At 26.5% G+C, this 21,435-nt stretch overlaps 3 protein-coding genes and 1 non-coding gene across 6 annotated transcripts in view; 2 read left to right on the top strand and 2 right to left on the bottom strand.

Moving 5' to 3' along the window:
• Positions 1–764: 764 nt before the first annotated feature.
• Positions 765–5,798, bottom strand: LOC103573000 (translationally-controlled tumor protein homolog). Its single transcript, XM_008551847.3, has 5 exons — positions 5,628–5,798; positions 5,023–5,093; positions 4,764–4,951; positions 3,163–3,434; positions 765–1,181 (listed from the first exon to the last, which is right to left on the bottom strand). The coding sequence occupies exons 1-4, from the start codon at positions 5,653–5,655 to the stop codon at positions 3,203–3,205; spliced, it is 519 nt and encodes a 172-aa protein (XP_008550069.1). The 5' UTR covers positions 5,656–5,798; the 3' UTR covers positions 765–1,181; positions 3,163–3,202.
• A 3,273-nt stretch (positions 5,799–9,071) lies between these two features.
• On the top strand, positions 9,072–14,350 carry LOC103573001 (la protein homolog). Its single transcript, XM_008551848.3, has 7 exons — positions 9,072–9,499; positions 10,841–11,191; positions 11,657–11,799; positions 11,882–11,963; positions 12,053–12,289; positions 12,644–12,776; positions 14,077–14,350. Exons 1-7 carry the CDS (start codon positions 9,287–9,289, stop codon positions 14,151–14,153), a joined length of 1,236 nt encoding a protein of 411 aa, XP_008550070.1. The 5' UTR covers positions 9,072–9,286; the 3' UTR covers positions 14,154–14,350.
• LOC128668499 (small nucleolar RNA U6-53/MBII-28) lies at positions 13,881–13,972 on the top strand. The gene has a single exon (XR_008404176.1). It is a non-coding gene; the product is annotated as a small nucleolar RNA U6-53/MBII-28 (small nucleolar RNA).
• A 5,868-nt stretch (positions 14,351–20,218) lies between the features above and the next one.
• The window catches only part of LOC103573002 (neuroligin-4, X-linked), an 89,203-nt gene continuing 87,986 nt past the window's right edge, over positions 20,219–21,435 (bottom strand). For all 3 annotated transcript variants that reach the window (XM_014441337.2, XM_014441335.2, XM_014441336.2), the window contains exon 10: positions 20,219–21,138. In XM_014441337.2, coding sequence (XP_014296823.1) covers positions 20,324–21,138 — 815 coding nt within the window. In that variant the 3' untranslated portion in view covers positions 20,219–20,323. The remainder of the gene's footprint in view (positions 21,139–21,435) is intronic.

The following is a 21,435-nucleotide window of genomic DNA, read 5'->3' on the forward strand; positions in this document are numbered from 1 at the left end:
GTGTAGAAATATTTTTATGTGAAAAAAATAGTCGAAAAAAACCGTTCATAAAATACCCTCAGCACTTTCGCGCTTGAGGTGTGCAGAACTTTTATTACATTAATTCAAATTATTATCTGTAATAAACTCTCTAAAAATTAATTAGAGAAATTTTCACAAAATCAGATAGCCGCTCATTTCGTAATTACTCAACTAGTACAGTTTTCAAAATGAGTTAATAGTTTCAATTTGCACTGATGGTAGTTTCACACTAAAAAGTTTAAAAGTCACTATTTTGCCAGTGACGTTATTTTTCACTATTAAATTAGTGAAAATTATTTAAACTTTTATCTCAGTACAAATAAATTAACTGCGCTCCCAGAACTCATCTTTTCAAACATTTATATCGTTTTCAATTTAATTATTAACTATTGCGCAACTCAATTACGAAGCAATGAGATGGGTTCTGCTAACGCTTATCCACGCTTAGACCATGGCATTGCCCAGGCCAGGATAAACTATTGGCTGCCCGTGACACTGCCCAATATTTAGGATGGTTATTTTGGGCGCCCGGAAGCAGCGTCCAAAAGCACAGGAAATTATACAGGTGGAATATTGAGGTGTATAGTATTTTTCACTAAATCTGTACCAGTAATTGAAACTTTTGATGCAGGTATAATGAAAAAGTCTTATATGAAACTATAGTAACTACTACGTCTTAGGACTAATGAAATTTTTCTATTAATTAACAAGTTGAGGGTTAATGAAGACACCACATTTACAAAAACGTTAATTAATTATTTTTATTAATTGAAAAAAAAAATTAACTTTCTCAGTCAATACGTAAATAATTATAAACAATAAAAATAATTATAATAATAATTTAATAAAAATCATAAAAGCTGAGAAAGTATTGATAGGAATAAATCGAATTATTTCTTTCCCCATCTTCCATTTTTTTACAATAATTTTTTTTCTAATTTTTTAATTAAAAATTATCATTACTTATGATTATTATTTTCGACTTTTAATCTCATGGAAAAAAGTATTTAATTTAAATAATAATTAAGGATATAATAATTACACGTGATGAAGGATTGACAAATTAAGTTAATCGGGGGATAAGCAATTTAGCCATTAAGATTTATTTGAAATTTTAATTTTATGTCGGCAGCATGTTTGCAGTTCTCGTTCCAATTTATCTAAAACAAATTAAATTAAATTATTAGTTTCATAATTATTGTTATAGTAAATTATTAATGTATAGTTATATCTTGACGTCACAAAAAAATTATTGCAACGGGAATAAAACTAATTTTAATTTCACATGAGTGTGCAGCGAATATAATTATTTAAAATTAAATTCGCGAATTATCATGTGATATTTTAGAAAATCAAAAAATGCACACCTCAATCGCCATTTTATTTCTAATCATTAAAGGAGAGTAGGGTCAATTGAACCAGGGGGCAATTTAACCAATAAGCTTAAAAAATCGAAAAAGTATAAAAATGAGTCGTGCTCTTGGAATTATATTTTAGTACACTAAACCTTAGTCTGACTAAAATTTGAGACTAATATGATGATTTAATTTTAAAAAATTCTAGTTTTGTGTTTTTAGGCATCTGAACTTTTTTTTCAGCTCCTGACAAATTTTTTAATAATTTTTTAATTTTCAAATGTAATCTTAAAATTTTTTTTGTAATACCTTCATACATATATTAGTCATAAATTCCTAACTTTACTTCTAGTAAAATAGTTCTTGAATATTTTTTTTTAAACTAATTATTTAAATAAAATCATATGGGGTCAATTGAACCAGTACTCTCGGGGACGGTTGAACCACACGAATCACACTGTGAGCATCAGACATGTGCGCGCATCTTGACAGAATGTGAAAACGAGCTAAACTAACCAAGAATAAAAATAATTATATTGACAGAAGTTTTAAAAATGATTGTTATAACATATAATGTTATATGAAATGATAAATATTATTAGAAGTGTTGTAATTTCAGTTTTAAGCTGTAATGAATAGTAAATTATTCATTAAAGTCATTCGTTTGTGGTTCTAATACTCTTGGTTCAATTGTCCCCGACTAGTGGTTCAATTGCCCCCGCAAAGTGGACGATTGAACCATTAGATGCAGTTGTACAATTTCGTATTTATTAAAAATTTTCATCATTCATTAAGTTATGTGCTTATGAGAAATGATAGTCTACAATAAATTATAATTTCGTAAAAAAAAGTTATCATTTTGCTTTTATTCATAAAAAAAAAAAAAAATGCCAAAGTATTTTTGGTTCAATTGATCCCACTCTCTCCTTATCCAGTTGAGTGCGAATAGAAAAACAAATGAAATCGCGTCTTATTAAAAGTTATTTTTAAATATCCCGCCTTTTTGTCTTAGATTTCACTCTTTATTAAATCCTGCTGTCACCAGTAGGTGAGAAAAAAGAAAAAAACAAAAATGACAGCTAAATTTTAATGAATGTCACGTTTTTATAAATTACAATCAAACTAAAATGTCATATTTTTCTACTGTGCTATAAGCAATCATTTGTAGTATCAATTATTCATCTTTGGCAAGAGTTACTCGTAGATCTAATTTAATCAGACAATATTAAGATTTTTATAAATATGTGTGATTATCTGCAAAATATAGATTTTAATTAACGAAATTTGTAACAGAATATCATTCAACTTTATATCACTTATAATCTATTGTATGACTGACTAAAACTGCTTGTATTATTGTTGTTTGATCACTTCAAATTTTTGTATACGACTTTTGTAAGATCATCTGTATGATTACACTTTGTCATTCGACCTGTGCCTTAGCATGAAAAATTAAATAAATAAGAAAAAGTTGGATAGTGATTTACAAAAGGATTCATATAGTCACCAAACTAATGCTAATAAAAAAGAAATTAGGGCCGTAGTCGTTTTTTTTGAGTTATGATTATAAGAAATCAGTTAATTAATTGACTTCAGGGCTTCCTTTAACTAAATTATTTTTTTTTAAATAACATATTGATGTTGTATTATAATTATTCCTCAATAAATTCTCTGTATGATGATATAAAGTTGAACCTATTTTGCTATACTTTAAAAAGTGTAGAGATGATTCACGCTTGAGGTGTGCAATTATATTCACATATTAATTAATTATAAGTATACTTACAAAATTATATATTATAATTATTCGATTATCTAATAATTATTTAGAATTTCTCTTCTACAAGACCTTGTTTGATAAACATGAGTACTGGAGTCGATACACCATCGATATCACGATATTCCATAATACCAATAGTACCCTCGCAGTCCATGGATTCACCAGTGAAAAATTGTAAATCTTTAAATCGGCCAAGAATGTCCTTCATGACTTTGTTGATGTTTGTTTTAAAGGAGTCGATTTGATCTGGTGCTGACTCTTGAAGTTTCTCAACGAGCCTAAATAAATAAAAATTATTTATTAGTTTTAATTTATTTCATATTTACTTAATAAAATTTTGTGAGTAAAATTAGTAAACGAAGTCATTTTTATTTAAATAACTAGTATATTTAGCTAGAAATTGTCTATATTTAAGGAAATTTAAAATTCAAGTTTTTGGTTCTTGTTTAAAAATTACTACTCTACTAAATAATATTATTACTGTGCCGAATGGAACTTTAACTGATCGAAGAAAAAAGTAAATTTCGCTGACAAAAAAGACACGGAGAAATACGTGACCGGAAGTTTCTTTTGTAGTGAAGATGAATAAGAAAAAAAAAATCAAAATTTTTAGTAGCTTGCATTGATCGGTATTTTTTCACCGAGCTCTGAAAATGTATGAAGAAAATTTTAAATATTTAAAAATGCTTTCTCTAGACTTATAAGAAAATTTGTTTAATTTTTCGAACAGAAAAAATAGAGACAGGTGTCCCTGAGTAGTAAACCCTAAAGTTGTTTAAAAAGTAGTTTCTACGACGAATTTGGCAGAGTTGTAATTTGAGTACTCAAAATAAGTAATTTTTTTGAAAATTAAATTGATTTTTATTTCAAGAATACTCGCTCACTTTAGTAATAAATTTCTAGAAGCATGAATGGCAAGCAAATATTTTAACAGTTTAGTTGATACGTTCTCAAATTTATTACAATTAAAAACCAGAGCAATTATTTGGTTATGAAAAAAAAGGAATTGAAGAAAGATATAATTAAAAATTAGAAAAAAAATAATTGCACTGAAAAAAATTTGTTTTTATAACAAAATGAAATTTCTCATTGGTTTTGATAAAAATATAAAATATATTAATTTTTTCGAGAGCTACTTCTATAAACTATTAAATATTTAAATTTTATTATTTAGTTGTGTAAATTAATATTTAAGATGACAGACATCGATGAATAACTTAAGAGTTTATTAAAAACATGATTTTCAAAAGCCACCGTGGCTGCGCGCACTAACGCGAGGTCTTAAGTCTCGATCGGTCTGGGTTCGAATCCTAGGGAGGGTAAAATTATTTACTTATACAAAAAATGTTTGTTAAGGTACGAAACTAATCTGAACATTAGATAAAAAAAGACGTCTAATATTTTTTTGACAAAATAAAATTTTTTTCAGAGTATTAAGCAAGTAAATAAAATACTTGAACAAAGTAATTATTTTACTTGATTGAAGAAAATTGAAGAGTAACAATATACTTAAATCAAAAATTTTTTCTTGAAAATATAAATTTTTTTTTTCGTAAAGAGAAACTAATGAAATTATTTGTCTGAGCTGTGTAAATTAAAATAATTACCTCTTCATGTAATCTTTAAGATAAAGAGTAAATGATTTTTTGTCAGGGAAGGCATATGATTCAACCAATCTGTGATTCAGTACAATATCAACTCCAGATTCGCATGCTTCTTCAGTTCCTTCTGAAGCTTCTTCAGCTGATGGATTGAAACCCTCTATTTGAATATCGCCTTGTGATCTTACAATTAACTGCAATAAATTAATTACTCTATAATTAACACAACACTCTACTTTAAATATATACTAAGAACAATAACTACCTTGCCGTATACTTCGTAAAGGACATCATCAATCAACTTCATTTTGAATGAGTCTGAGAACAGCTCATCTCCTGCAAAAAAAAATTATGAGTTAATGATCCTGCAGTTCCAAGCCAATTAACGATTAGGTTTTTTTTTCCAGCAAATTACGAAAAAAAAAAAAAAAAAAATGCACATGTAGAGAATTTAAAAAACTATAAGTACAATTTTTAAAAATAATTTTATGTTTTAGAGGTTCTAGAAAAATTTAAAAAATTATTGGACGTCGTAATTTGATTATTATTGAAATTATGTAAAATATGGATTAAAAAATAAAAAAAATCTATAATTAGAGTGACAAATTCCATATGGTGAGGTTATGATAATTTTTATTGATAATAAATTAATTATCTCGATAATTTGTCTATCTTAATTATGGAAAATAAAATATTTATGATGAGTAGTACAATAGTGATGAAATGACTATCGTTGAGTGTTGAAGTAGATACGCTGGAAGATAGCGTCATTGATGATTTTTAAAAAATTGAAACACGCGTGTTGCTAATAAATTAGGTGAAAAATATAAATTTATTTGAATAGTTAATTAATGAATAAATTAAACTTACCGGAAAAAATGTCTTTGTAGATTCTCATTATGGAAGATGGAGAAAGATTATGTTTCAGCTAAAATTAGTAAGACACAACCACGCACTGGTGCCGACCGGAAAAGAACGGAGAATGGAATGGAATGAGCTAAAATGGCGACCAGCGACTGGGTTCAACCAACTTACCAACTAATTTTACATGTCCTTTGTAGCCGCGTGTAATTTCGTTGGCGATGATGTTGGAAGGGGAAGGAAATTATTTGCGACACCTAAAGCTAATTTATCTAACTATTTTCAATTTTTACTTTAACTATATTATTATTTTCAAATAAATATTTTTTATAAAATAAGTTTTAAATAATTGACAAGTGTTGATTTTTAAAATTTTTTAATAACTCATTAAAATTTGAGTTGAATAAAAATTTTAAAATGCGTTTTTAGATCAATGAAAAATCCGTACGCGCATATTTTTAAATTCCATTTGTCTAGCATTCATAAAATGTCTCATGTATGCTACATTCACACTCATCAATTTTAATTATGAAAATTTTATTTACAAGTAACTTGTTTATAAAAATTACAAAATTGTCTGATGTCTGCTACTTATTTCAGTATCATAAATTTTATTACATTTACATAGCATTTATTAGGGGTGTGCGAGTAGTTCGAACTTATGAATTATTCATGTCAAATCGAATAGAACTAATGGGCCTAATTATTGATACTGTCCCAGTTTCTGACACTCAACTTTCTTTAAATTAAAAAAAAAAAATAATTGTTTGGAAGTTGGGTCGAGCACATTTTTGGTCCCAAAATTTTAATTTTTGATGTTAGATTCATAAATCCGCTATAAAATTAGAAAACTAACAATTTAGAAAAAAAAAACCATTCGAAAATATTGATTTCTCGATTTTTTATTGTATAAATTGTGATTGACCTTATTTTCGATTATTTGAAAAAAAAAATTTCATAAAAAATTTTCTAATTGCAATATTAGAAAATTACTCTACGTATCAATAATTATAAATTTGTCTGATGTCTGCTACATTCACATTCATAAATTTATACTCGAAAGCAAAATAATTCAGACAATTTGGAATAATTCAAAATTATTTAGAGTTACGTAATCTCAAAAATCATTCAAAATTATATTTCTTAACCATGGATCTTAAAGTGTCTGAAACTGGGTCTTCTATCTTATTCGTAAGTTTCCAAATTATTCTTAAACTCTCGAATTATTCAAAAATTCACAATTAATTAAAAAATTTTCTTTGGAACTTGGAAATTTTCTTTCGTCAGAAGTAGATGAATCTCAGACACGAATCTGTATAAAAAAAAACTATTGTCGGTTACTTTAAAAACTAACATTTCCATTTAATAAAAATTAAATATTTGAAAGCTGATCAAAATTTTCTCGATTCGAATCATGTAATTTTAAAAGTTACAAATAATTCAGAAATTCGAATTATTCGAGATTCGATTCGACCCCCACCCCACCCCCAATTTTAAATTATGATCCTGATTAGTAGACAGTTAACAATTTTAAAATTTTTTTTCAATGATTCAATTACAAAAAATAAAAAAAATAAAAACATGCACAGATAGAAAATTAAAAACACTAGAGATGCAATTTTAAAAAAATTTTTTTTTTAACAATTTATCATTATTAAAAAAATTAAAAAATTATAAGAATTCGGTTAACTTAGGAATTTCCCATTTACTTTTTAACTACAAATTATAAAGTAAAAACAATTTGAAATGAGAAAAAATTCAACGGGAGAATGCATCGGAGTTACTAATTTGAAAAGAATAGAAAGTACCGAAAAAAAAAACATCGAAAAAAATGTTTGAATAAGATATTGTATCAAGATGGAATAAATTTGAGGTAAAATTTTAAAAATAAAAAATTTCTGCAATACAAAATAAATTTGAAAAAAAAAATCCCATAAAATACAATTTCATAGAATAAAAAAAAAAATTCACATTAAAAAAACTTCGAAATGTTTAGTTTTTGAAATTATAAGCTCTTGAAAATAATATAATCAAGAAATATATTTGAATCGAGAATGAATAGTATGAATGTTATTTTGCATCAAAATGGAATTTGTTCGAAATCAATATCTAATACTTCCCCCTGATAGCCAAGTTGGCGAGAAACTGACGAGAAACTTGCAGCCGCAACTGGACACCAAGTTGACCGCCAACAGTTAGTACCTCCAATAGTTGATAGACATTTTCTGAGAAAGTTGGTGGCAAAAGTTGTAAATCCAAAAAGTTGACGGTCACTCTCTGAGAAAGTTGATGGCAAAAGTTGGCAGTCATAAGTTGACGGTAAGTTTCCTTTCAATTTCCTCAGAAACTTGCATTCCAGTTGCAGCTCCATACTAGCACCAACTTTCTGAGAAAGTCGGCGGTAACTTGTAGCCAAAAGTTGCAAAAGCTGAAGTTGTCGATAACTTGTCGTCAACTTGATCGGAAACTAATGAATGACCAACTTTTTCACGATCAACTCGTGTTATCAGGGTAGTTTCCGACCAACTTGACGACAAGTTATCGACAACTTCAGCTTTTGCAACTTTTGGCTACAAGTTACCGCCGACTTTCTCAGAAAGTTGGTGCCAGTATGGAGCTGCAACTGGAATGTAAGTTTCTGAGGAAATTGAAAGGCAACTTACCGTCAACTTATGACTGCCAACTTTTGCCATCAACTTTCTCAGAGAGTGACCGTCAACTTTTTGGATTTACAACTTTTGCCACCAACTTTCTCAGAAAATGTCTATCAACTATTGGAGGTACTAACTGTTGGCGGTCAACTTGGTGTCCAGTTGTGGCTGCAAGTTTCTCGTCAGTTTCTCGCCAACTTGGCTATCAGGGGTAGTATTAGATATTGATTTCGAACAAATTCCATTTTGATGCAAAATAACATTCATATTATTTATTCTCGATTCAAATATATTTCTTGATTATATTATTTTCAAGAGCTTATAATTTCAAAAACTAAACATTTCGAAGTTTTTTTAATGTGAATTTTTTTTATATTCTATGAAATTGTATTTTACGGGATTTTTTTTCGAATTTATTTTGTATTGCAGAAATTTTTTATTTTTAAAATTTTACCTCAAATTTATTCCATCTTGATACAATATCTTATTCAAACATTTTTTTCGGTTCTTTTTATTTTTTTCAAATTAGTAACTCCGATGCATTGTCCTGTTGAATTTTTTCTCATTTCAAATTGTTTTTACTTTTTAATTTGTGGTTTCATAGAAATTACGTATAGCATATATTCACTTGAGACGTCTCGGGCTCCCGTTAACTTCAGTATCATTTTATAACTTCCAAGCAACCAATAGTATTCAAGTATGTAAAAATAGTTACAAATTTTCTCTATAGGGGGAAAAAAATCCAGTAACGTACAAAATGAAATGCGTCATTTCCGGTAAGAGGAAGCCATTTGTAAATGTTGCGTTTTTAGGAATAATTTAGTTGAATTTTTATCTGTAAGCATTCGCATCAGTTTATAGTGAGTTAGCATCTCCATCTTCGTCCTTTTTCGCTTCTTAAACTACGTCGTTGAACACGTTGTTGTATTTATTTATTAAATATATGAAATAACACGTGTTTTAAGTAACAATAACTGTAATTTTAATAAGTAATTATTAATCAGATAAATAATTAAAATGGAGGTTGATAAAAGTAATAACGTGGAAAAAATAACCGAAGAAAAGAAAACGCCGGTAGACGAACACGTTGACGATAACAAGAAAGTTGATCAAGTTGATGACAAAAAAAGTACTGATAATGGTGATAAAAATGAAGAAAGCAAAGAAGATGATAAGAAACCTGTCGATGCTTCACCAGAATTGTTGGAGAAAATTAAAAATCAGATAGAAGTAATTATTATTATTAATAACCTTATAATTTTTAACATAACCTACATTTTAGATATTCAGTTTTTTATGAGTGTGAATTTAACAGACGAAAAATTTGAATTTTAAATAAACTATCAATTCAAAATATAATTATAAAAAAAAAAAAAATGCGCACGGATTTTTAAATTTTATCAGAAAATTTTTTTTGTTATTTGATTTTTATTTTGTTTGTAATTTCAAAATTTTAGAAATTGCCGAATGTCTGCTAAATTCACTATTTCAATTTTTTTTTTTTTTTTTAATAATAAATATGATACTAAAATTAATCATGATACTGAAATTAGCTGACATCTAATATGACTATTGAGTCAGCATGCATTTAAAAATTTTTTAATTTTTCTAACAAAAAAATATTTCGAAAAATTGCACGTGTAGTTTATTAAATTTTCGACATGTGCATTTTTTTAAAAATATTTTTTTTCATTATGAGACTTAAAAAAAAATTTTTTTTAATTTCAAATGTCGGCTAACTTTACTATCATACATTTAATAATTTTAGGAATTTTTAAAAACGATAAATTATAAAAAGAAAAATATTTGAAAAAATTGCACTTAAAGTTTTTGTAATTTTCTACATGTGCATATTTTTAGTTTTTCAATTTTTGTAATTAAATACTTTAAAATAAAATCTAAAAATTTTTAATTGTCTGCTAAATTCAGGATCATAATTAATCGACATTTATTAATTTTTGAATTTGTATTTTTAAATGAAAAAGTATAAAAAAAGATATTTTAAAAAATTGCACTTATAGTTTTTTGAATTTTCTACATGTGCATTTTTTTAGTTTTTATTTTTTTGTTATTCATTTATTGAAAAAAAATTCTAAAGTTAATAATTGTCTGCCAACTTATGATTCTAAAGTTAGTCGATGTCTAATAATTTTTTGATTTTTTAAAAAATGACAAATAATACAAAAAAAAAAATATTTTTTAAAAATTGCACTTATAGTTTTTTGAATTTTCTACAAGTGCATTTTTTTATTTTTTTTTTTTTTTTGTAATTGATTTGTTAAAATAAAAAAAAAAATTTTTTTAATTTTCTGTCGAATTCAAAATCATTTTTTTATGACACTCAAATTAGTTGACGTTTAATCATTTTTGAATCTTTTTTTTAAATGACTATAAAAAAAATTGCACTTGTAGTTTTTCAAATTTTCTGCACGTGCATATTTTTATTTTTTTTTTTTTTTAAATTGTTTTGTTGAAAAAATTTCAATAAATTGTTAATATCATTAACCAGGATTGTTATTGAATATTTTGTTGCAAATAATTAAAACTAATTGATTTTTTTTTGTATTCTAGTTCTATTTCGGAGACGTTAATTTACAACGTGACAAGTTTTTGACTGAACAAACAAAACTTGACGAAGGATGGATTCCAATGGCGATTATGTTGCAATTTAAATTGTTGAGCTCAATGAGCAATGATGTCGAAACAATTTTAAAAGCCATTGAATCAAGTGATTTAATGGAAATTTCCGAAAACAGACGAAAAATTCGTCGTCGGTTAGATAAACCATTGCCGCTTTACAATGAAGAATACAGACGATCACAACAGGCCAGAACTGTTTATTTAAAACCATTCCCATTAAATCTTCAGCTTGTTGAGTTGAAAGAGTTTGTTAAAGAATTTGGACCCGTGGAAAATATTATTGTAAGTTTGTTTTTTAAATTTTTATTTATACTATTATTATTTTTATAAGTCATCGTCAACTAGTCAGTAGTTTTCGCACTATAAACGAACAAAAAAATCAGCTCTCCATTTATTAGTATAGATTACTTGTTTTTAATTTAAATAAATCATTTTTTTTCCGTGTATTAAAAATATGTTTTAAAAACGTTTTTTTTTTTTTTTATCCAAAATTTGCTCATAACTACAAAAGTTTAAAAAAAATTGCACTAGAAGTTCTAATCTGTCTCAAGTTTAAGAACTTTTAAATGTCGAATTTTTTTGAATCCTTTTGGCGCGAATTTTTTTAACAGACTGCTGATTTTAAAAATGTCATTTTTTTTTTTTTTTTTTTATACTTAAAATAAGATACCAATGTAATTATTATTGTAAGTTAATTAGTGTAATTAGTCTTATTATTTATATTAATGAACATATATTTATTTATAGATGAGAAAATACAAAGATGAAAATAAAAAACTACAGTTCAAAGGTTCAATATTTGTACAGTTTAAAAATCTTGAAGACGCTAAAGCTCTCGTAGCAAAGGAATCAGTAAAATATAACGATACTGAGCTCATTAAAATGTTTAGGTAATTTTCATTTTGTATAAAAAATTATGACACTTAATTAAAATAAAGTAATTATTATATTATAATTAATTTTTAATTACAGCGAAGATTACACGCTGCTTAAAGCCAAAGAACGTCAAGAGAAAAAAGAAAAGAATGATTCTAAAGCAAAGAAAAATAGTCAGGTATGAAATTGGTTCCTTTTTTGATTAAATTTTAGTTATTTACTTAATTATTTATTTATTTATATGTAATTGTTTTTTTTTTGTAATAGGAAGAAGAAAAAGAGGAAGAAGATTCCGAGAAAAATGAGTTACCTACAGGTGCTGTTTTACATTTGACTATTGATAACCATAAAGATTTATTATGGGAAGATATTAAGCATACGTTTGTGCAATTTGATGCAAAAATAATGTTTGTTGATTACAAAAATGGCTCACCTACCGGCTGGATCAGGTTCCAAGGAAAAGATTCAGCGCAACCCGTTCTTGATAAAATGACTGATAATAAAGTATGTTATTTTTTGTGATGAAAGTTAACAGACAATTAAAAATTTTCAGATTTTTTTTTTTTTAAATCATTAAAAAAAAAAAAAAATGCACATTTATCGTTTTGAAAAACTATAAGACGTTGACTCACTTCAATATCAATTTTTTTTTTTGTAATTAAAGTAAAAAATTCGTTTATAAAAAAAAAGTTCTCAAGTGTTTACGTATAAATTTAAAATGGACTTCAGAAAGTTTAACAATTGGAATATTAAATTTATACTCTAATGACGTATAAAGAAATTTTTTTTTTAAATGAATGTATTTTAATTTAATTTATTATTAATTAATAGTTTTAATAAATTTTCTTTTTTTTACAGTTAAAAATCAAAAATTCCGAAGTAACATTCCGACTTTTGGAAGGCGAAGAAGAAGAAGAATATTTGCAAAAAGTTAAAAAAGAATTGATCATTAACAGAAAACCAAAATCAAAAAAGAATCGTAATAAGAAAGGTAAGAAGTAAATTTCAAAATTTTTTTTTTATCAAGGAATAGCCACTGCGACGGTAAAAAAAATAAGTTATTTTCGGAAATTTTTTTTAACAGAATAATTAAGGAATATAACGATCGTGTTTTTTTTTTTTTTATTAAGTGTATTTTCTATTGATATCCTATGGATTTTCTTAGACGGTGACTAAGTCCTGGTTCTATAAATTTTCTATAGATTTTTTATAGATTTTCTGTACAGACATATAAAATACTCTGTCATGAACACCGGCAAGGCTCTATGAAGAGAAAAAAATAGTTCTAATTCCTATGTAGAATGGTAACCATTACTATGTTATATAGAAACGAGGATTTTTTAGCGTCGAGCGTCACCGGGCAGAGTAATCCCCCAATTCTACATAGTAGCGGTGACTATGCTAGCATAGTACTGATTACCATTCTACATTGACGAGAGAACTATGTAAATGGGCAGCACTACAATGTTATCTAGTAATGTTTACCATGTTTTATTTATTTCATTTTTAGTAAATAAGGTTATGACAAAACAAACAACTCAGGTTACTATAAATAGATATATGTAGAAATCGAATTAATCTATTGAAATAATTAAGATATCGCTTGAAAAGAAGTATCATTTTTTGATAACAGATAAATAATAATTAAATAAATTAAAATATTTAATAATATACATCGCACATATACATGCATACACATACACACAGGTTACTGCGCAACCATCTGCGCATGTTAACTTCCTTGTTTCACTTATTAAACTGTAACGACAGCTATTCCAGCATGGGACTGAGTAGCATTCTACATAACCCTGATTCCCATGCTAGATAGGGATTTTCACCATTTTAGTTGTTTCAATGTAACATAGTAATCATTACCAGAAAAATGGAAATGAGTCCTATTCTACATAGCATTATTTACCATTTTACAAAAAATGAGTCTGGTTACGATGTAGCATAGTAATCATTACTATTCTTTTTTTTCCGTGTAATGTGCAATTGTGAAAATAAAGTTTTTTATCCATCTCAGTGGCTATCCCCCATAATAATTAATAACTTGTAATTCAACCAATAAAAGATTGAATATTAAAACAATACGTTGACATGATGTCTAGCCATGCTAATACTGAGAGATCTTATTAATTTAAGGATCTCGCTGAGTTGAAATCACTTCACTATTAACTGATCATTATTATTTATTACAATAAATAATAATAATAGCTAATTTTATAAATTAATGGTGATAAATAATTCAAAATTTTTCAATTGTTTGTTTTGTTTGTTTATTTATTTAGGATTCAAAGGTAAAGGAAAGAAGAGAGGCGGTAGTCCAGTACAAGATGATACTTCTGCGAAGAAAGTGGCAAAGTAATGTTTCAAATCACTATTTACAGAGCAACTATATACATTATTCTCTTATTACCTCATAATGTATAATTGTTATGATTATAATTAAAAAAAAAAAATAATATTAAAAATTATTATAACAGCATTTATAAAATATTTTTAAATATATAATTATTCTAACTCTCTTTGATGATTAAAATACATAAATAATTTATAAATTGATTTGTTTGTTCTTTTTTTAAATTTTTCGAGTACAAGACAATTTACATTCACTGAAATTTTTTAAAAATTTCAGTTTAAAAAAAAGTAAGTGATTTAGTTGAATCGTTTATTTGAGAAACCCCATAAGCCAAGAAAACAAAATTTTTTCAGGAAACACAAAAATATTTTTCTGGAAAAACTTGCAATTGAAATAGTTAATAAATAATGGAAAGAATAATGTTTGCGTCTCTGAAAAATATTAAAACAAGAAAAATGCAAGTTTTTAATTGAAACTACTTAAAAAAATTATTTAAAGTTGATTTACTTATGAGGTTTCTCAACCAAACGGGAGAAAAAGTTATAAAATCATTGTTTTTTTTATTTTTTCCACCCAAATAATTTATTAGACTGATAAAATGAAGTACACTGATAGAAAAACTATCTTGATTCAAGAAAAATTTTTTCTTCAAAATGTGATTCTTGTTTCGAAATTTTTAGTTGTTTTAATTCAAGAAATAAGTCTAAACCAAAAAATTGAAATTCTCGGATAGAGAAAAAAAATTCTTCGTTTGAGAATTTTATTCTTCGATGAAGCCTTTTTTATTTTGAAATAAAATTCTGACATATTTCGCTTAAGAATTTCGTGCTCTTGGATTAAGATAGGCAAAATGTAGGTTTAAGACATTACCGACTTGTTTCGAAAATGGCGTGATTTTTAAATCAAGATATCAATTTACTCAGCTTGAAAAAAAACTTTTTTCTTATTTTGAAAATAAAAATTTTTAAAGTGATTTTTTCGGACTACATTCATTTACTTCAGATATGTTAAAGTAGAAATTTATTTTTAAAAAAATTTTTTTTTTCATTACTTTAAAAACATCTTCCATCAAGGAATTATTACTTGAACCAAAAATTTAAAGTTCTTAAAATAATAATACGACATTTTTAGTTGAAGACAAGTGGTCTTGCTTGAAGAATTCAATAGTATCGATTAAAGATAATATAGTTTCGGGTTAAGACACGAGAGTTATTCATCAAAGATACAAAATCTCTAGAACCAAAAAAATCTAAATCAAGACAAGAATTTCTTGAAGCGACAATTGGTTTTCTTCAGAAATAAATTCTTGGTTCAAGAAAATATTTCTTGAGTCAATATACAATTTCTATCAGTGTATATATTATGTATTATTAGCATGTAATATGTATTAGTCATATTATTTTTTTTTTTTCCAAAAAAGCGCGAATTTTAAATAAAAAAGAAAAAATTATTTCTACAAAAATAAAACTGCATATGTTTATTTGAAAAACCCCATAAGTCAATGACTTATGGAGGTTCTCAATAAAATGAAATTTCTGCCACCTCGTTAATTGATTTAAACACTGATTTGATGGATATTTTTATTAATTTCTATGGGGGACATCCAAGAACCCAAAAATGCAAAAACCCAATTTTGAAAAAACATGACTTATGGGGTTTCTCAAATAAACGATTCAATTTCAAAATAGGATACTTTAAATTAAATAAATATTTTACATGACTAATTTTTAAATTTATTTTTTTCAAACACCAGATTTACATTTTGATTTCAAGATATCGTTCACTTAAACTATTTTAAAATAGTCTGCAAATTACCATTTCTTCATAATTTATATTTATAAAAGTTTCTCACACAGATATATTTTTTTAGTGTACGTATATTTTTTTTTTTACTTTAATTTGCAATTGTTATTTTTGAAAAATTGCATTTAGTTTTTTTATCTAGAGGTTTTTTAGGAGAGACGACTAATTTTTCACTCATTCGCATTTACTGATTCCATTTTTACATGTAAAAAGTTTGTGCAATTATATTTAATGTATATATATTTATATTGTGGAAATTTATCTATTTAATTCCTTAATATTTAAATCATTCGACAGTTTTATTGATAATTACCGATACCTTTACATTTATAAGGTATCGAAAATTACTATCATGTACTCAATTTGTTCCTGCTTAAGTCAAAAAATATTTAAATTTATAATCCATTACAATTCCATTGTATAAATTCAGTTTTTTAATTTATTATTTTATAAAATCATGGAAAAAAATGTTAAAATATTCAATAGCTTAAAATTTTTTAAGTAATTTTGTGGTACTGTTGAGTTTTCAGAAAATTACTTAGCAAAGAACTCGTATTTTACAAGAAAAAATTAATAGAAACAAAATCATTACTTCTTTTTGAATTTCTTGCTAAGAAAATTGGAATTTTCAAAAAAAAATTTGAAAAACGGTTGACCCTATGGGTTCCCTGATTGAAAGAAACGATTTGCAATGTTAAACTTTCATTAAAATGGCGATTCAAAAGTATTTAAAATTTTTGTTTTCGAATCGTTTCAAATCGTTTTTTTTAATAAGGGTTAACTCAAAAACTTTTGGCTGTTTTTGAGCTCAGAGTTATATAAAGATCAGTGAAACATGGCTGCTACCGTACAGCGGAATTATCCGAACGACACCCGAACAAAAACGAATAATGAAATTTTTTATCCATTAATACTTTCGCCATGAGAAGAAATCTGTCTTTCAAGAAAATTTTTTTTTTTTATTTATAATGAAAATAAGTAATTTTTAAATATAGTCGTCTCAATGAAAATTTGGGATTTTGCCCTACCACAATTATTCCACCTCTACCATAATATTCAGGGCTGCGCATGCGCGGAATATCTTTTTCAGAATATTAAAATAGAGGGGGAAAAAATAATAGTGGGAAAAAATCCCAAGCTTTCTCCGGGACGACTATAAACAGTTAAGAAGAAAATAAAATTTGTGAAAGGTCAAAAAAATTTAAATTGTCTTTCCATTTGAATTTAAAAAAATAATTATCATTGAACCGACCGTGAGTAAAATTCTCATAACGTGGGTACTAAGGGTTAAAATGGCGTATTTAAAAAGTAAATAGACAACAGATTTTTGAATTAATTTGAATTACTTTCCGTATAAAATATTGCGTTGTAACAACTTAACCTCAACAACAACTACTACGCGCATTTTCTCAAGGTCTTCGAAAACTATTGGCAGAGAAGACATCTCTTGGGTTAATATTTACAATGTCACATAAAAAAACATTTTTTTTAGGCTAGGGGGGGGGGTCTTTTTACCCCATGCTATTTTAGGGCCAGTCCGCAGTCAACCATTTTTGAGATTCTTAAATTATGCTCTTATGATATAAATTTCAATTTTTCTAAAATTTAATAAAAAAATTTATATCGTTATTCATTTCCATATTTTCGAATCCGGTTTTTTTAGAATTGGCTTTATTTACTAATTATTGGTAACAATTCCATAAATTCAATTTTTACTCGATTCATACAATGAAATTTCAGTAGTAGGCTATAAAGTCATAAATTTTTCCACTTGAATTACTTTTTTTTTTTTTTTTTATATAATATATATATCTTATATGTTACTAATTTATTATCTACAGTAAAAATCATTTGAAATAGTCTTATTAATTTGCGAGTAATTTGTGCAAATAATTTTTTGTCCGATTAAAGATTTATCAAAGATACTTTCTTATTATATTTAATAATAATAATAATAATAATAATAATAATAATAATAATAATAATAATAATAATAATAATAATAATAATAATAATAATAATAACTGTAATTAATACTCGAGTGATAACTATGAAATTTTAAATTGTACAATTAATGCAATGAAATTTTTTTCAAAGGCAGTGAAAATGCGTTGATGAGTTAATATATTTATATTTATATTTATTTAATAAATTAAATAAAAAATGATAATCCAAGGATTAATTATTAGTAGACGATACAAGTTTTTTAAATTTTAATACTAATGTACTTAAATTATTTTCACAAAAACATGAAAGTACAGTTTATTATTTGATTATTCAAATAATAATTTATTTTATTTTTTTTTTTCGAACATAATATTCAATTGAATATAATTATATAAAAATTTTATTATAATTGTACTTGCATGTTGCCTTTCAAATGAAATACCAATCGTTTATTTTATCTCAATATTAAATAAATTATTTATTTCATTAAATACTTATATGTAAAAAAAATTGAAATGAAATAAAACGAATTGAAAAAATATTTAATTAAATATTTACAATACTTTCATATTTTAATTAAAATCACCTACTGATATAATATCAAACTAAATAAAAAAAAATAAATAAATAGCCCGGGTAAAAAAAATTATATATAAAAAAAGACTGGATTTCACTATATAAAATTATAGATAAATATATATAATGGCTTTTCATATATAATTTATTATACATAAATATTATTTATGTACAATATACATAAATAATATATGATTGCATGCAGTTATATGCAATTGTATATAGTTGCATATAATTATTTTGCTGACGTATTTACAATAACATATACTTACATATAATTATATATAATTATTCCTGGCAGATCCAAATCACGGTAAATTACGATAATTTACCGCATTTATCACATTCAATAGATTCCTGCATTCCGCCGTAATTTACGGAAAACTACCGTAACTTACGGTAATTTAACTGGGTACCGTAAATTGCGGTAATTACCGTAATTTTCTGTAATTCAGAACCACTTGGGATTTTACAGAAATGATCAATGAACTAGATGCAATAAAAAAAAACAAAGAGTTATCCTAGCAGATCTGAATTACCGTAATTTACGGTACAAAAATTACTGTACACTGTGGTAATTTCCGGTAAATTACTGCGTCCATGACAAAATTGCGAAAATTTTGGCGTAAAATTTCCGGTAATATTGCGATATTCAGCAGAATTTTCGTAAAATGCGCTATTTTATCGTAATTGTGGCAAAATACCTTTTTTACAGAAAATTTTCAGTAAATTACGATATTTTGCTACACTGTAAAAAATCCGGAGTAATTTCGGGGTGAAATTAAATCTGAATTTGCTTCGCTACTCGGAGTTCCGGAGTTTTAAATTAAAATCAGTCCGCATGTAGGCAGAGTGAATTGGGAGTTTGTTTTTAGCGGAATGATTGCGGAGTGACGCGGATTTTATTTCACTCCCAATTCACTCCGGTCTGTCGTTTTAACATTTAAAAGAATTTATATTAATTAATATTAAACTGTTGAACAGTATGTGTGTGTGTGCGTGTGTGTGTGTGTGTGTATCAGCTTATCAGTAATATAATATGCGAGTTTTTACTTCGGTTATATTTCATTAATTCTATCTTTAAAACTCTTCCGGAGTGAAATTCACTCCGAGGGGAGTGAATAATTAAAAATTCATTCACTCCGCATTGCCTCCGGATTTAATCCGCATTCACTCCGCGAATTTCTTGCAGTGTAGGGTAGTAACTAATGTAAATTTATGTTTAATTATAAGAAATGTATTAAAGTTGAAAGCCTCAATTAAAAAATTTTCTATAAAATGCATGAATTCTGAAAGGCAAAGAGACCCTATAATTTTTTTTTAATCCCTGAAGACTGTATAAAATGTAAGTGTAAGTAATTATACATAATTTTTTTTACCCGGAAGGTCGATTGGTATTTTATTTAACTAAAAATCCAAGCACGTGTACTGAGAAAAATAACTTTTAGGAAAAATTTTAAGATTTCATTCGAAATCATTTTCTTTATCAATGAAATCTGAGCTTAGCTGATCTTTTTTCCAAGTTCTGTAAATAAATTCTGATTTTTTTCTATCAAAAAAATTATTCTTTAACTTAAATATATAATTTATAATTCATAATTTTTATAAATGCACACTTAAGAAAATTGTTTTTACAAAATTTTTTTTCAGCATTTAAATTATGACAGTAATATAAAACAAAAATAAATTATCTCAAACAATCAGAAAACAAAAAAATTTTTAATTAACGAATCTAACAGTAAAAAAAAAAAAAAAAAAAATTAAAAACGTGTATCTTGAATCGTATTATTATCTTCATTAAAAGTAACGTGCTTGGATTTAATCGTGCCCGCTTGGGGCAACCCCTAATGCTATACAGTTATCTCTTGAATTTGCACACGTTTTTTAATAGTACCACCCCCAGCAGCCCCCACCCCAGTACTTAATGAACTAGTTGTTCTAACGGGTGGTTTAGGAGGCATTATTAAGTCTTTATTACTATGCGTCGATGACGAGTTAATATATGTATTTTTGATAACCTGTTCATTATTAACTTCATCACTGTCATTGTTATCATCATTGTCATTATCATCGTTATCATTATCGTTATCTATTTGTTGATTTGTCATATTTATTGGTATGGAAATATTATTATCAACATCATGCTGATGTTGTTGTTGTTGTTGTTGTTGTTGTTGTTGTTGTTGCTGCTGCTGCAGTTGTTTTTGTTCTTGTTGTTGATTCTTCAAAGTATTGTTTGTATTTCTAGCCAAGGTTGTGTATGAAGGCGGGGGTTCTTGAACAGAAGTCGAATTATTGTCGATTGATTTTAATGACGGACGCGTCGTCATCGCTAATGATTCTTGACCATTGGCCACACAACCCAATGACGCCCGTTTTTTATCACGGTCACGTTGGTAGTAAATGCCAGCGAATATTAACATATTTAGGACCAATAGAATGCACCCGACACCGACAGTTATTGCTAGTGCGGTTGTCGTACTGTAGTAGTGGCGCGACGCTAATCTTTGTAGCAATTCCGCGTCGTCGTTATTGTTATTTAATATTGCAGTCATGTCTTCTGTTATTTGATCGTCTGTTTGAGTTGTGCATGATGTTGACATGGTGCTCGTCCTTGTTGGATCAAACAGGGGCACTGGTGTGTGCCATTCGTCTCGCACAGTTCCTAAACAAATTTAATTATCATTAATTTGAATTTTTATCTTAGGTACCCGCGGGTAATAAGGCCTGTCGGGTAATAAGGCTTAAAATTAGTATATTCGATACTAATATCAAATCAGGATCATTATATATTACAAAATGGCTATTATTTATATTAAAATTTTATACACAGAAGAGCAAAATTTGTAATTTCGTATATTAAAATTAATATGAAAAAGAAACGGTAAATTGGGATATACAGTTATTACTATTCAAATAAACAGAAAAATTTTAAAAATGAGGAACCGAAAAATTCGTAAAC

The sequence above is a fragment of the Microplitis demolitor genome, chromosome 8, assembly GCF_026212275.2.
Source record: "Microplitis demolitor isolate Queensland-Clemson2020A chromosome 8, iyMicDemo2.1a, whole genome shotgun sequence".
NCBI classification, from domain to species: domain Eukaryota; kingdom Metazoa; phylum Arthropoda; class Insecta; order Hymenoptera; family Braconidae; genus Microplitis; species Microplitis demolitor.

What these genes read in the sequence shown, in the direction of transcription:
- LOC103573000 (XM_008551847.3), bottom strand. Translation starts at nt 5,655, where the DNA reads ATGAGAATCTACAAAGACATTTTTTCCG. An exon ending in TTTACGAAGTATACGGCAAG is followed by an intron (nt 4,952 to 5,022) that starts GTAGTTATTGTT and finishes AATTTATTGCAG; the next exon opens with TTAATTGTAAGATCACAAGG. An exon ending in CTTAAAGATTACATGAAGAG is followed by an intron (nt 3,435 to 4,763) that starts GTAATTATTTTA and finishes TTATTTATTTAG; the next exon opens with GCTCGTTGAGAAACTTCAAG.
- LOC103573001 (XM_008551848.3), top strand. Translation starts at nt 9,287, where the DNA reads ATGGAGGTTGATAAAAGTAATAACGTGGAAAAAATAACCGAAGAAAAG. An exon ending in AAATTAAAAATCAGATAGAA is followed by an intron (nt 9,500 to 10,840) that starts GTAATTATTATT and finishes TTTGTATTCTAG; the next exon opens with TTCTATTTCGGAGACGTTAA. An exon ending in GAGCTCATTAAAATGTTTAG is followed by an intron (nt 11,800 to 11,881) that starts GTAATTTTCATT and finishes TTTTAATTACAG; the next exon opens with CGAAGATTACACGCTGCTTA.